General features: G+C 40.1%; 1 protein-coding gene across 6 annotated transcripts in view; it reads right to left on the reverse strand.

Annotated features, from left to right (window-relative positions):
• Positions 1-14,813, reverse strand: part of TFG (TRK-fused gene) — a 29,252-nt gene extending 14,439 nt beyond the window's left edge. For 3 of the 6 annotated variants that reach the window (XM_023762083.1, XM_006098368.3, XM_006098367.3), the window contains exons 1-4: positions 14,542-14,660; positions 12,893-13,119; positions 9,978-10,061; positions 2,034-2,180 (exon numbers count right to left, since the gene is read on the reverse strand). In XM_023762083.1, the coding sequence (XP_023617851.1) occupies positions 2,034-2,180; positions 9,978-10,061; positions 12,893-13,100 (439 nt within the window). In that variant the 5' untranslated portion in view covers positions 13,101-13,119; positions 14,542-14,660. Of the gene's footprint in view, positions 1-2,033; positions 2,181-9,977; positions 10,062-12,892; positions 13,120-14,541; positions 14,661-14,702 lie in introns of those variants that run through there. The other 3 variants (XM_023762082.1, XM_014464011.2, XM_023762084.1) reach the window with 3 other exon arrangements.
• Between the last annotated feature and the right edge of the window lie 541 nt (positions 14,814-15,354).

Raw genomic sequence — 15,354 nt, forward strand, 5'->3', positions numbered from 1 at the left:
CCCGCCTACTAGTTGCTCCATTAGCTAGCTGCTAGAGCTATTGTAACAGACCAATCAGTATCTAAGGTAGCCTATGCATTATCTGCTTCATAGAGAAAGCAAGTGTCCAAGAACCACTGCAAAGGTAGAGCACTGAAAATCATACATAGCTGCATATTTCTGTCAGTTCCAAATTTACTGATAAATCTTGTTTCATCTGAATATAAATAGTACATGTCATCTGTAAGATGGGAAAAAAACTAATTTTTCTTTGCATATTTTAATTAAAAATTGTGTTTAAGATAAACTTTATAGTATGACATTAGAATATACTAATCTAGATTTTTTTTTTAATCCTCACCTAAGGATCTTTTTCCCATTGATTTTTAGACTGAGTGGAAGGGAGGGAGAAGTGGGAGAAAGAGAGAGAAAGAGAAAGAGAAACACCGATTGGTTGCCTCCCACTCACACGCTGGGCTGGGGATGGATCCTACAACCAGAGGTTATGTGCCCTTGACCGGGAACCCCTGACTAGGAATAGAACCCATGACCCTTTGGTCCAGCGCTCTAACCACTAAGCCAAACCAGCCAGGGCTAGAATTATTTTTTACTTGAAACTACTTGCATATCAATTGAAATGAAATGATTTCAATTCCTAAGGTTCATTAACTATTATACTGAAAAGGATTCAAGAATCTAAGGCAGCGGTTCTCAACCTGTGGGTCACGAACAATGAAAATACATCCTGCAGATCAGATATTTACATTACGATTCATAACAGTAGCCAAATTACAGTTATGAAGTAGCAACGAAAATAATTTTATGGTTGGGGGTCACCACAACATGAGCAACTGTATTAAAGGGGCGCGGTATTAGGAAGGTTGAGAACCATGAAAAATGACCTATGTCACAAACCCAGAAGTCTAAAACTAGACTCAGTCACCAAGAAAGCATTTTAAAAATGGGATTCTAGGTCCTGCTCTCCAGGCCTATAATAAGACCTAGGAATCCTATCTAATAAAGAGGGAATATGCTAATTGACCTTCACACTGTCACAAAGATGGCAGCGCTCACAACCAATGAGGGAATATGCTAATTGACTGCCTGCCCTCAAAGATGGCAGCGCCCACAGCCAATAAGGAGGGAATATGTTAATTGACTGCCCCACCCTCAAAGATGGTGGTGCCCACAGCCAATAAGGAGGGAATATGCTAATTTACTACCACACCCTCAAAGATGGCAGAGCCCACAGCCAATAAGGAGGGAATATGTTAATTGACTGCCACTCCCTCAAAGATGGTGGTGCCCACAGACAATAAGGAGGGAATATGCTAATTTACTACCACACCCTCAAAGATGGCAGCGCCCACAGCCACAAGATGGCCAGCAGGGGAGGGCAGTTGGGGGCGACCAGGCCTACAGGGGAGGGCAGTTGGGAGCAACCGGGCCGGCAGGGGAGAGCAGTTGGGGGTGACTGGGCAGTTGGGGGCAACCGGGCCGGCAGGGGAGGGCAGTTGGGGGTGACTGGGCCACCAGGGGAGGGCAGTTGGGGGCGATCGGGCTGGCAGGGGAGGGCAGTTGGGGCAATCAGGCCGGCAGGGGAGCAGTTAGGTATCAATCAGGCTGGCAGGGGAGTGGTTAGGGGGTGACCAGGAGGGCAGGCAGGTGAGCGGTTGGGAGCCAATAGTCCCGGATTGTGAGAGGGATGTCCGACTGCCGGTTCAGGCCCTATCCCACAGGGAATGGGCCTGAACCGGCAGTCGGACATCCCCTGAGGGGTACCAGATTGGAGAGGATGCAAGCTGGACTGAGGTACACCCCCCAGGGCACAAATTTCATGCACCAGGCCTCTAGTTGGTATAATAAAATCCCCCGACAATCCTGATGAACAGCCAGGTTTGGGAATACACATATGAATACTAGTAAAGGCAAAAATAAAAACATATGACAATGGGAGTGCCATCTGAACTCCTACTGAAGAGTGTGTGTTTTTTTTTTATTCTGCAAAAAGATGTAAGAAGGATGTTTTTTAAAAAAGTGGAATCACGGTCTACCATTTTCAGGAATACTGGTGGAAGGCCCTGGTTCGCCAGGTGGTTCCAAGCAATCCAATAAGCGATTCACTTTATTTCGAAGTTCTATGAGTTCTCGACGGAGATATTTCACCTGACTTGATTCAAGGGGTCTTGGTTGGCCATTAACTGGAATAAAAGAATTAATTTGGTGAAAATTAGGAAATGTTTTTGAGTAAGTATATTGACAGAATAATATGCACTAAGAAAAGATAAATATAATTTCTTTAAAAAGTGAAACAAAATCAAACAAAATCAAACAAGATACTTATTAATGTCATCTGAATGGTAACTATTTTTAAGGAAAGAATTATTTATTGCTAATAATTTACTTTTTGGAAAAAATACATATTCATTAGTCTTTGCTGATGCCATATCTATGGCTTATGATCACACTCTTTAAAAAGGTTTCTCGTAAGAATTTAATGACAGTAAAATAAATTAAAACCTATAGAAAGCTCTGGTATCATTTCTTTAAATCTTTATTATTGAGAGTATTACAGATGTCCGCCTTTTTCCTCCATTGCCCACTCCTCCCGGTTCCCATCCCACCCCAGGCCTTCACCCTACTGTCTGTGTCTACAGGTTATATATATATATCCCTAATATGCAAATACACCAAATAGGGGAACAACTGGTCACTATGATGTGCGCTGACCAGCAGGGGGTGCATGTGGAACATGGAGGGCATCGGTTGCTGCGGGATGGTGGAGCAGGTGAGCGGAGGCACCAGACCAAGGCAGGGGCACCAATCGCTGTCATTGGGGAGAGCCTCTGGTGGTTGCTGAAAATTCTTTGCTCCTGCACGCCGCAGTCCCGCTGCCTGCTTGCACCTGCTGCCAGCAACAGCCCCACTCGCACCCAGCACCGGCCCCGATTGCTCAGCGCCGTCAGCAGGTGTGAGCAGTGGCTTCCGTCCCTGATCACCCTTCAGGGCTTCTCCACCTCCCCCCTGCTCCTGAAGAGTAATCAGGGCCAGCAGCCGCCACTCACACCTGCTGCCAGCGACAGCCCTGCTCACACCTGCTGCCAGCACCCGGCACCGGTCCCAATTGCTCGGCACCATCAGTGGGAGCGAGCAGCAGCTGCTGCCCCGATTGCCCCTGAGGGCTTCTCCACCTCCCCCTGGTCCTGAGGGGCAATCAGGGTAGCAGCTGCCACTCACACCTGCTGCTGGCGCCAGATCCAAATCACTTCGCATCATCAGCAGGTGCGAGCAGGGCTGGCACCCTCAGTGCCTGGGAGCAGCAGCGGGGCTGCAGGCAGACAGGAGACTGGGGGCTGTGGCGGGAGGGGCCAGGCAGGGGCACGGAGGATGGGTCGAAACTCGCCCGTGCCCACCGCAGCCTTACGACCCACAGCTCCTTTCAAGGTGCACGAATTCATGCACTGGGCCCCTAGTATGTATATAAGAACTTTAGTTAATCTCTTCCACCCCCTCCCTCTCTAAGATTCATCAGTCTGTTCCATGTTTCCATGCCTCTGATTCTGTTTTATTCATCTGTTTATTTTGTTCATTAGATTTCTTGTTCACTTATTTTGATTTTTATATTCAATTGTTCATAGATAGGTATTTGTTGCCATTTTATTGCTCATATTTTTTTCTTCTTTTTTGTTACCACTTTATTGTTCATATTTTTCCTCCTCTTTCTCCCCCTCCTTCCCCCATCTCTCCTTCCTCCTCCTCCTCTTCCTCCTTCTACAATATCCTTTGCCCTAGCTGGTATGGCTCAGTGGATAGAGCATTGGCCTGCAACTGAAGGGTCCCATAACCCTCCTCCTCCTCTTCTTAAAGAATACTCTTCACCTTAGCTGGTTTGGCTCAGTGGATAGAGCATTGGCCTGCAGACTTACGGGCCCTGGGTTCAATTCCATTCAAGGGCACATGCCCGAGTTGCAGGATCAATCCCCAGTAGGGAGCATGTAGGAGGCAGCCAATCAATGATTCTCATCATTGATGTTTCTCTCTCCCCCTCTCCCTTCCTCTCTGAAATCAAGAAAAAAAAAAATATGTGAATACCCTTCAACATTTCATGTAATACTGGTTTGGTGGTAATGAACTCCTTTAGCTTTTCTTTTGTCTGTGAAGCTCTTTATCTTCAATACTAAATGATAACTTTGCTGGATAAAGTAATCTTGGTTGTAGGTTCTTGCTATTCATCACTTTGAATATTTCTTGCCACTCCCTCTAGCCTGCAAAGTTTCTATTGAGAAATCAGCTGAGAGTCGTATGGGCATTCCCTTGTAGGTAACTAACTGCTTTTCTCTTAATGCTTTTAAAATTCGCTCTTAGTCTTTAATTATGATGCGTCTTGGTGTGGGCCTCTTTGGCTTTCTCTTGATTGGGACTCTGTGCTTCCTGCCCTTGTAAGTCTATTTCTTTCACCAGGTAGGGGAAGTTTTCTATCATTTCTTCAAATAGGTTTTCAATATTTTGCTGTCTCTCTCCTCCTTCTGAAACCCCTATAATGTGAATGTTGGTATGCTTGAAGTTGTCCCAAAGGCTCCTTACTATTTTCATATTTTTGGACTCTTTTTTCTCTTTGCTCTTCTCATTAGGTGTTTTTTGATTCCTCATATTCCAAATTGTTAATTTGATTCTCAGAATCCTTACTCTACTGTTGAATACCTGTAAATTATTTTTTATTTCAGTTAGTGTATGCTTAATTTCTGACTGGTCCTTTTGCATGTCTTTGAAATTCTAAGATCCTTGAAAGTCTAAGTCCCTTGAAGCTCTCATTAAGATCCTTGAGCAACTTTATAACCATTATTTTGAACTCTGTTATCAGTAGTTTGCCTTCTTCCATTTCTTTCATTTGTGACATTTTTCTTTGTCTCTGTATTTTGGCTGCTTCCCTGTGTTTGTTTATATGTATTAGGTAGAGCTGCCATGTCTCCTGGAATTGTAGAGTGGCCTTGTGTAATAGGTGTCCTGTAGGGCCCAGTGGCTCAACCTCCCTAGCCACCTGAGTTGAGCACTGTAGGTACACCCCCGTATGGGCTGTGTGCAGTTTTGTTGCATTTGAGCCTTGATTGCTCAGGCCAATTGCCTATGAGGACCAGCTGCAACTACAGTGGAAGAGCTATTGTGCAGGAGACACCCCTATGGAGCAGGACTTGCTTCAGTGAAGCTTTGGTGCTCACTGAGTCTGCCCCAGGAGAGTGTCGCTTATGGATGTGTAGAGTTGTAGTCTGGTATGGCTTAAAGCTGTCCACCAGGTGCACTGGCTCTGGGGCCTCCTAGGAGTTTCAAAGTCAGCCACTGCCTGGGGCCACCCAGCAGGAACTAAGAGAGATCTGCAGATGGTCGCTACTAGTATTGGGCTTGGAAGTGCCCAGGAAAGTCCAGCTGTGAAGCAACGCAGGCTGGTCCTAGTGCTGGTTCTTGGGCCTCTTATTGATAGGTTTGGGGCATGCTGATGCCAGCTGCTGCTTGTTTCAGAGATTTTAGGAAAGTCTGAAGCTGGAGCCAGAACAGCCACCCTATATAATAATCCTATATAATAAAAGGGTAATATGCAAATTGACCCTAATAGTGGAACGACCGAGAATGACCAGTTGCTATGATGCACACTGACCACCAAGGAGAAGACAACACAGGAGCTGCTTCCTGGTGGTCAGTGCGCTTCCACAGAGGGAGCACCGCTCAGCCAGAAGCCGGCTCACGGGAGCATCTCCCGCCTCTGCAGCAGCACTAAGAATGTCTGACTGACGGCTTAAGCCTGCAGGTGGACATCCCCCAAGGGGTCCCAGACTGTGAGAGGGTGCAGGCCGGGCTGAGGGACCCTCCCCCCCCCCAACCTGAGTGCATGAATTTTCATGTACTGGGCCTCTAGTCTATAATAATAAAAGCATAATATGCTAATTAGACTGGACATCCTTTCAGACGAAGCTGGGAGTGCAAGGGAAGCCTGGGTCCTGGGTGCCTGCCAGCAAGGGAAGCCCGGGTCCTGGGTGTCAGAGGAAAGCCAGTGCCAGCAGCCAGGGGAAGACCCACCTACTCTTGCATGAATTTTGTGCATCGGGCCTCTAGTTTATATAGAAAAGCAGCTGCAAACAGCTTGGGTGGGGTGGCAAATTGGATGGGGCAAGATCCCAGGGGATCACCAGGGCAGAGGGAACAATGTGGGCCAGGATGATGGAAACTCAGATATGGCTACCAGTCATCTGTGACGGGGGAGGTCCAAGCACAGGAACAATGACCCCTGTGAGCACCCCCATCTAGGAGAAAGCTGCCCCTGAGTTCCTTCCCTGATACCAGACAATCAAGTTCCTCCCCATATGTCCCTGGGTCCCCCAAAGCTGCTACCCGGCACTGGGAAGCAGAGGAAGTGGGATGTGTAAGTTGCCCACCCTTTATGAGGAATGCTGGGTCTCCAGCAGCCTCCATGTCACTCAGCCACAATCCCCGCTGGTTTTTATAGCCTGAAGTTACGGGGACTTCTCTTCACAGTACTGGAACCCTGGGCTGGGAGTCTGGTGAGGGGCTGGGAACCCTTGCTTCTCATAGGAAGCCTCTGCAACTCTGCAACCACAATAGCTCTCCCTATTAAAAAAAAAAAAAAAACACCACATGGGTGTTGGACCAGCCTGTTCCGCACCTCCGCCCCTCCTACCAGTCTTGAGGTGCTTTCTCCTTTACTTCTCTAGTTGTAGGACTTCCACTAAGTCAGATTTCAGGCGATTTTGAATGATGGTTGTTCTGTATTTTCGTTGTAATTTTGATGTAGTTGTGGGAGGCAGCAAGTACCAGTGTTTACCTACACCTCCATCTTGGTTCTAATAGAAATTATACACCTTCAAAAACTCATTTTATCTCACCCTATTCTTTTATATTCTTGAAATAACACAATAAACACATTATTCTACACTTTAATGTTAAAAGGTACATGACTAAAAGGTCTACTATCCCTCTTGCCTACTTTTGACCTAAAAAAATTAGTTACCTAAAATAACTGACCTAAAAAGTAACCTGTTAAAACAAAAATATGCAGAATTCATGAATCCACACTACCATCCTTAAAAGTAGTTATAGTTGGCCCTTGAACAACACGAGTTTGAACTACACATATACACAATTTTTTTTCAATAAATACAGCATATATATTTTCTCCTCCTCATGATTTTCTTAATAAAATTTTTGTTTTTCTAGATTACTTTATTGTAAGAATACAGTATATAATACACATAACATACAAAATGTGTTCATCGACTATTTGTGTTGTGAGGCTTCCAGTCAACAGTAGGTTATTAGCAAATGTTTTAGGGACTCAAAATTTATATGCAGATTTTTGACTATGTGTGGGGTTGATTCCCCTAACAAGGCATTGTTCAAGTCAACTGTACTTCCAAAAGCAGTATGTGAGTAACAAAAAGTCAAGAGATTTCTCAATAATCAGTTTGTTTTTAATGAAGGCAACATTACTTCATTTAATTACCCATTTTGTCCAAATGACTTTCAGCTGAATTAAAAAAAAAAATGTGACACCAGGCTCTGAATACAAACCTCAAGATAGGGGCTCAAAAATTAAACTAAAAGGCTTTATGCATTTCCAGTACACATATATACAAATTCCTAAGGCACCATATTAGAAAAGGAAATCTATTTGAAAATAAAGGTTCAGAGAGATTCTTAAATATATTTCAAACATCAAATCACTAATGTAAGCTTTTAGAACACAACCCACCAGTATTTTACATACTCCCTATATAGTTATGAGGAAATTCAGTATCATCTCCTACCTATATCAATTAATTCTTAGCTTTTACTGGGTTACTGGTTTTTCTCTAATATCTGAGAGAGAAAAGCAGCCAGGAACTGGCCTGGTACTGTAAGACAGGCATTAATGCTGCTGGAAGCTGGCCTGCCACTCAGGTAGGCTATGGTGTTCTCTTGCTGAACATGAACTACTTCAAAGAACACCAACAATCAGAACAGATCACTGTTACTGTGATCAAGACAAAAACAAAGCCATTCCATAGTCATGTGAGAACTCAGACAAAAACAAGAACACTGACCAACCATAAAAATTACCAAACATCCCTAGCTAATATGAGTGACTGCTGCTTTTTAACAATTGCAGCTTTAGCCTTAATTCACTCCTCCACCTCTGGTTTAGATCTACTAAGGTGCCCAATCACAGGACCACTTCTACCACTTCCTGAGAGCATCCAATCTAGAACAAAGCCCCACTTCCTTGAACCTTATCAAAATCACCTAACACAAGCCCAAGACCTATGAAAAACCCTTTCTAACACATTTTTACTGAAACAGTCCATTGTCGTCCTCACTGCAGAAATATTTGTAGTTATGTCCCTTTGCATTTCTAATGTTGCTTATTTGTACCTTTTTTCTTCTTGAATAAATTTAATAGAGGTTTGCTAAGTCAATTCCCTGACTTCTAGTTAATCTCTGCACTTTATTATTGTCTTCCTTCTAAGTTATTTGTGCTTACCTTGTCCTTTTTGTATCCATATAAAATTAATGCAAATACACCCAACTTTGTTCAACTACAGCTGTGGTCCTGGTGGTCTTTGTATGAAGAACCCAGCAGATATATCCCTCATATGGCCTATGATCTGAAGTCATCTATTTAGTGGCTCTTGGAACACCATGTGTTATAAGTTTAAATTCCCTATTCCATAATTATGTATTTTTATTAGTATGACTATAACTTTATGACTTTAATGAATTATTTCAAGCACACAAAAAAATAAACTCATTAACATCTTCATTAATTTAATATTTTTCCATCTTTGTTCCTGATCATTAATAAAACAATACAGACATAATTAAATTTCCCTGGCAAGCTCTCCCCAAAACCCATCCCCCTGCTTCATGATTTATATTAAAATTTTACACATTTTTCCATAACAATCTTGCCTCATTACATTTATCTCATCTTTTTGTTATAATTATGGTTAGTATTCTAGTTACATTTTATAATCCTTTTATATTAGGGTACATAGCAATTGTTCTGTGATAGTTGCCCAATATAAGGTTAAAGACTTCACTTCTATCCCTAGTTTGCTATGACTTTTTAACATGACTGGCGTCTGAATACTTTTTCTTTTAGAGAAGATGGTTCAATTTTGCCCCTATATGGACAGTGGTATTAATAGATTTTATTTAAATCAATCCTGTATTCCTAGGATGAAAAAATCTTGGCAATGATACATTTTAATATTCACTGCTGAATTTGAGTTATTATTAGTAGTATTTTGTATCTAGGTTTATGTGAGACTAATCTACATTTTCCTTGAGTGGTTTTCACGTTAAAATTATAACCTCCTAAAATGAGTTACTACAGATTCCATCTTTGTCTATTCTCTGGAATAGTTTGTGTAATTTGGGGTCATCTGTTCCTTAAATATTTAGTAGAATAAGTGGTTTGATTTCTTCAATGTTTATTGGGACAAATTTGCTATTTTTGAAATACTTATATATTAAATTCACATAGGAAATTGTCCATGTCATCAGAGTTTTCAGATTGAAAGTTATTCACAGTAGTCATAGATTTTTTTAAAGATTCTACTATATTTTGTAGTTATGCCTTTTTATTTCCAATACTAGAGGCCCAGTGCACAGATTTCGTGTACAGGTGGGGCGTGGCATCTAGCAGCAGGGCCTAACACAAAAACAGGTGGCCATGAAGAAGGTAACATCGAGGCCAGATGCAGCCAATGCCCAGAGATTTAGGATAATTGAGCAAATGGGGAATTTCAAACATGACTACTTTCTATTAATCATATATATGTATAATTATAGTTACATATATATAATTAAGCCTTAATAATTCAAAAATTCTGATACAGCTGAAAACTTATCATTTAATTCTGAGTCTTTAAAAGTAAAAAAGCTAGAAAAGTCTTTAATAAAAATACAATGAATAAAATAGTAAATTTATTAGAAAGTTTACCACTTACCAAATAATGTCAGTTTCAGTATTCTACTACACTGAATTGCAAAGGAAAGGTCAGAACTATCAAAAATTGTTATAAGATCTCCATCTGGACAAAAAAAAAAGAAATGAGTTTCAAACTTGCATCAGTAGTAAACTAGGATCTACATTAAATATCCAAAACCCAGATTGCATAATTAGAATCTCCCATAAAAACCTTACAAACAGTAAGAGATCAAACAAAGGACTTATATGCATGCAAATGAGCAAAACGAATGGACACAGACAGTAAGGGGAGGAGTGAGGGCTTGTGCTTGGGGGAGGGGGTGGCAGGGGAGAGGTCAATGGGGGGAAAAAAGGAGACTCATAATACTTTAATCAATAAAGAATTTTTAAAAAATTAAATAATTATCCAAAATTCCTTAAATAAAAAACACCTTACAAACATTAAGGGATCTAGGAAAAATGTATGTTCAAAAAAATACTAAACCAATTTTGCTGATTACTTTTATAAGAATAGCCAAAACATAGCTAACATTAATGCATTAAGTCATGTTTTACTAGTCACCAGGAGATGCACGGTAGCAACATCACAAATTACTAGTTCATATTAACATCTTTCCATTCCAGAAAATTTAAATATATATGGTGTCTCCAAAAAATGTAGACACACTTTGAATAATTATAAAGGCAGTGTTTATTAAAATACGTTTCATTCTCAAAATAGAGCTATCAGCTGTTAAAGTGTGCATATATTTTTGGGGGACACTCTGTATTTATCAAAAGTTAAAGTAATATTCTCAAGGTTCAAATTTTAATTCTAAGTACATTAAAACATCCCTGACACAAATGGCAGAGAAGCCATATATATGACAGTAACTAAAAGTGTTGCAAAAAAGATTTTTACAGAATTGCCCTAATGATGGGTAGACACTAGTCTTTCAGGTCACTGACCATTTTAATCATCAAAACCATTTTTTCAGTGTTTCTCTAGAATTGTATATGTCTAACATCCTGGAGTCCACCATGAATGGACAGTTGGACCTAAGTTAGAGGTCCACAAACAGCAACCAATGAATAAATCCTGTTTAGAGACAGCAAACTAAAAATGATTCTTACACTTTTAAAAGGTTTTAAAGAAAAGATGATGAGACACAGGGCTTATGTAATCATGCTAAAGTATGTATCTGGCCCTAACTGGTTTGGCTCAGTGGATCGAGCGTCAGCCTGCGGACTCAAGGGTCCCAGGTTCGATTCCGGTCAAGGGTATGTACCTTGGTTGCGGGCACATCCCCGGTAGGGGGTATGCAGGAGGCAGCTGATCGATGTTTCTCTCTCATCGATGTTTCTAATTCTCTATCCCTCTCCCTTCCTCTCTGTAAAAAATCAATAAAAATATACTTTAAAAATAAATAAATAAATAAATAAGTATCTGATCCTTTAAAGAAAAAGCTGGCTGACCCTGACCTAAACAAAAATAAGGGAATTAAGAGTAAGCCAGATAAACAGTTGAAGATATGCCAAGTTTGAGGTAAAAGCAAAGCATCTCAAGTAATTAAAAAAAAAAAGACATTTATAACTGATAAAATTAAAGCACATATTTAGAAATTAAAGAGATGAAAGTTGGTATACTGTAAATAATAAATTGCTCTCCGTTATTGTTTCTTATCATGGGTGACTCTCGAAAATTAGTTTTGGATACTGTTAGGGCATACATTATGAAAAAAAGCACAGTGTCCCAGATGTTAAGGAATAAGAGTACTTAATACAGGGTGATATGGACAGCAGAGCCAGGTATTGAGGTCAAAGTGAAATAGACTGGGAATAAATTCAGCAGTAAGAAAGATACTGGTAACCACCTAAAGTACAATTTCAGTAGAGATGTTAACAAAGAAAACAGGTTTAAAGAAAAGGAAATAAAGAGTCTACTACTGTAGTTCCACTGTGTGTTTGATAAAACATTTTTCATGGCCCTAGCCAGCTTGGCTCAGTAGATAGAGCGTAAGCCTGCAGATTGAAGGGTCCCAGGTTCAATTCCGGTCAAGGGCACATGCCTGGGTTGTGGGCTCGATCCCCAGTAGGGGGTGTGCAGGAGGCAGCTGATCAATGATTCGCTCTCATCATTGATGTTTCTATCTCTCTCTCCTTCTCCCTTCCTCTCTGAAATCAATAAAGAAATATAAAATAAATAAATAAAAACATTTTTCATGTTAAAAACCCATCTCCATAAAAATAGTTTTGTGGTCAATAAGTCTGGGAATACTGTATGCTATAAAGCAAAGGTGGGGAACCTTTTTTCTGCCAAGGGCCATTTGGATATTTATAACATCATTCGTGTGCCAAACAAAATTACCAACTCAAAATTAGCCTGCTATATTTGGTCAACCATTTAATTAACTCACCCCTAATGCTTTGGCAGGCCAAACCAAATGATTTCTCGGGCCCTATGTGGCCTGCAGGCCAGATGTTCCCCACTCCTGCTAGTATAAACTGACAATTTGCATCAGCATAATTTCCTACAATAAAGAAATACATTTGTCTTTTTTTAAACAAGCTTTTCCAGGCTTAATTGACCACGGAATCCTTTTTCATTCAATACCTACTGAGACGCCTTCCACTTTGGAAAATATGAAAGTTTGGTTTTAAAAGCAAAAATGAAGCCAGAATTGCATAGGCAGAAAGAGAAAAAGGAATGCTTGTAAAAATATATGTGACAGTGTTCTATCACTTAAAACCCCTTCTATTAATAATATTCCTTAGCTATTTTTAACTTATAAAAGAAAACTAACTATATAAACATCCCATTTAATAAAAGAAGTGGGCACTCAAATCACTATGAATGGGATGAAATTTTTATTCTGAGAGAATTCAATGAAATATTGGCTAAAGAACACATAATAAAACTTATGTTTTTAAAACTAACTTTAGAAACACTCTTACCTTCATCTTTATACTTTATGATAACTTCATCATTACTCAGAAGTTTTCCTCTGAAAACTCTTTGCATCATTAGCACTAATTCATCATAAGTAATATCTTCATTATGAATGGGAATTCGTCGAATATCCTCCCCAAGTTGAGCTTTGATGATTAGCTTCCCACTTAGGTCCAACTGTCCATTCATGGTGGACTCCAGGATGGTAGACATATACAATTCTAGAGAAACACTGAAAAAATGGTTTTGATGATTAAACAGCTATAAAACATACCTTAAAAGCTGAAAAGCAAAGCTATTATTAGAATCTAAGAAATTCTGACGATCAAAAGAGATTCACTGTTCCAATGTTACCATACTCACCTTAAAATGGTCTGGAGGTAACTTTATTATGTGCACAATAACATAAGTTTCATTGTTTATGTCTATTATTATTTCATCCAAATTTTAAACTGCGTATCCGACATTACCATTTCGATTTCTATTTTAACATGTCTAAAAACAAACTCCTGGTCTTCCCCCCAAAATCTGCTTCTCCTATAATCTTCATCACCTCAGTTAATAACAATTCCTTCCTTCCAGTTGTTCAAGATTATATACAGTATATACTAGAGGCCTGATGCATAAAATTCGTGCAAGAGTAGGCCTTCCTTCTCCCGGCTTCCCGGGAGGGGCTTCCCTCACAGCCCTGGCTCATCCAGAAGGATGGCTGGTCTAATTAGCATATTACGCTACTATTATATAAGATTAGTTCCTCTCTTTTCCTCACACCTTACATCAACCAAATTTCTAAGGAACCCAAAATCTAGTTGCCACTACCTTTAAAATATCTCTAGAATCCAATCACTTCACTGTCTTCACTTCTAATCAACTTGATCCAAGCCACCATTATCTTTTGCCTGAATTATTGCAAAAAGGTCCAAACTGGTCTGCCTGCTCTTTACCTTTGCCCACCTTTTGATTTATTCCCAACACACCAGGCCTCTCTCTCTTTCAAGACCAAGATGTTCTTGAAACACTGAGCATTTCCCTAGTATCAACTCCTCCTTCCTCCTGTCCCAAGCAAATGATCTCTCCGAATACTTAAAGCATCCTATTATCTCCTACTGGCTACATTCTGGCTTCAACCTCATGCTTTACTATGGCAGCTTTCTATTTTCTTCTCTTAAATTAGTTATTTCATTAATTAACATCATACTTTGTTTCCACAGTGCTCTACAATTAGTGTGTATGTGTATGTATGTGTATGTGTGTGTGTATGTGTGTGTAAACACCACACCTGCTCCCCAACACATCTCAACCATTAAGATATTTGAAGTATTTATGAATCCTAATTCAATTCATGAATATTACATATAAATGCCCTATATCCTTCCAACTATTCCTTAAATGAATGTCTCTAGACTCCCTCACCATCCTCTGAAGAGATTACATTTTATTAACAAATCTTTAATGCCTCATCTTAAAATGGGACATTAAATACTGAATCTAACACTCTCAGGTCAGTTCATAACAGAGTGGATTGTGATCCACGATTTGGATGCTGTGCTTATCATAATGTAAAACAAGAATACAGTTAGTTTTATCTTTGAACTCTTTCACAATGGACTTCTGAAGACTGTGATTAACTGAAACCTATATACAACCGCTTTACCTGTTAGCCAAACCTGACTTCTTCGTTCAGGAAAAGTTTACTGGAATAGCTGCTATGTTCCAAGCTCTGAAGTATGATTACTTCAACAAGATGGTGAAGATTCCATCTTATGGGCCTTGCAGCCTTAAGAGTAATAAAGAACTTCAGTAAAATAATGTTACCTTCTAGTACCTACAGGTTGTGTAAATCAGCAATAATGTAGTTAAGGACCAGGGCTTAACTTCAGCAAGATGGTTCTATCTATTCTCAGCAGCACCTAGAATAGAATCTGACATATAGTAGGTGAAGACTTGATTTTGTTCCCTGAACAAAACATGAATGAGACATAATAAAGTTCTGATGAAGGAATTGGGAGGAGAAAGCTGTACTATTAGGTCAGCTCCTAAGTCAGACCTTCACAATGTACCTTCATTATATAGCTAGAAGTGACTCCCTGAAACAGACACACTCCTAATTAAAAGAAATTTCCAACATCAGATATTACTGATAATGTATGTCCTTTGAGGGGATTCTTGCTCACCAATGAGTCATAGAATTGTATAGTGGAAACCTATATCATTTTATTAACCAATGTCACCCCTATAAATTTAATCAAAATAAAAAGACCAGACCTGCAGATCAAAGCAATTTGCTCCAGTTCCTCTATTTAACAGTAGTCTACACTTGCCTCCTCAGTTAATAGAAGCACCACATTTCCATCCCAATTTTTATTTATGTTTATTTGCTCTAGTATGTATGTCCTTTTGTTTGGGGGGTGAGGGAGGGGGGCGGGATTCTTGCTCACCTATGGACGGGAAAACATGAGTCTCTTTC

Source organism: Myotis lucifugus, unplaced genomic scaffold (assembly GCF_000147115.1).
Source record: "Myotis lucifugus unplaced genomic scaffold, Myoluc2.0 scaffold_231, whole genome shotgun sequence".
Taxonomy (NCBI): domain Eukaryota; kingdom Metazoa; phylum Chordata; class Mammalia; order Chiroptera; family Vespertilionidae; genus Myotis; species Myotis lucifugus.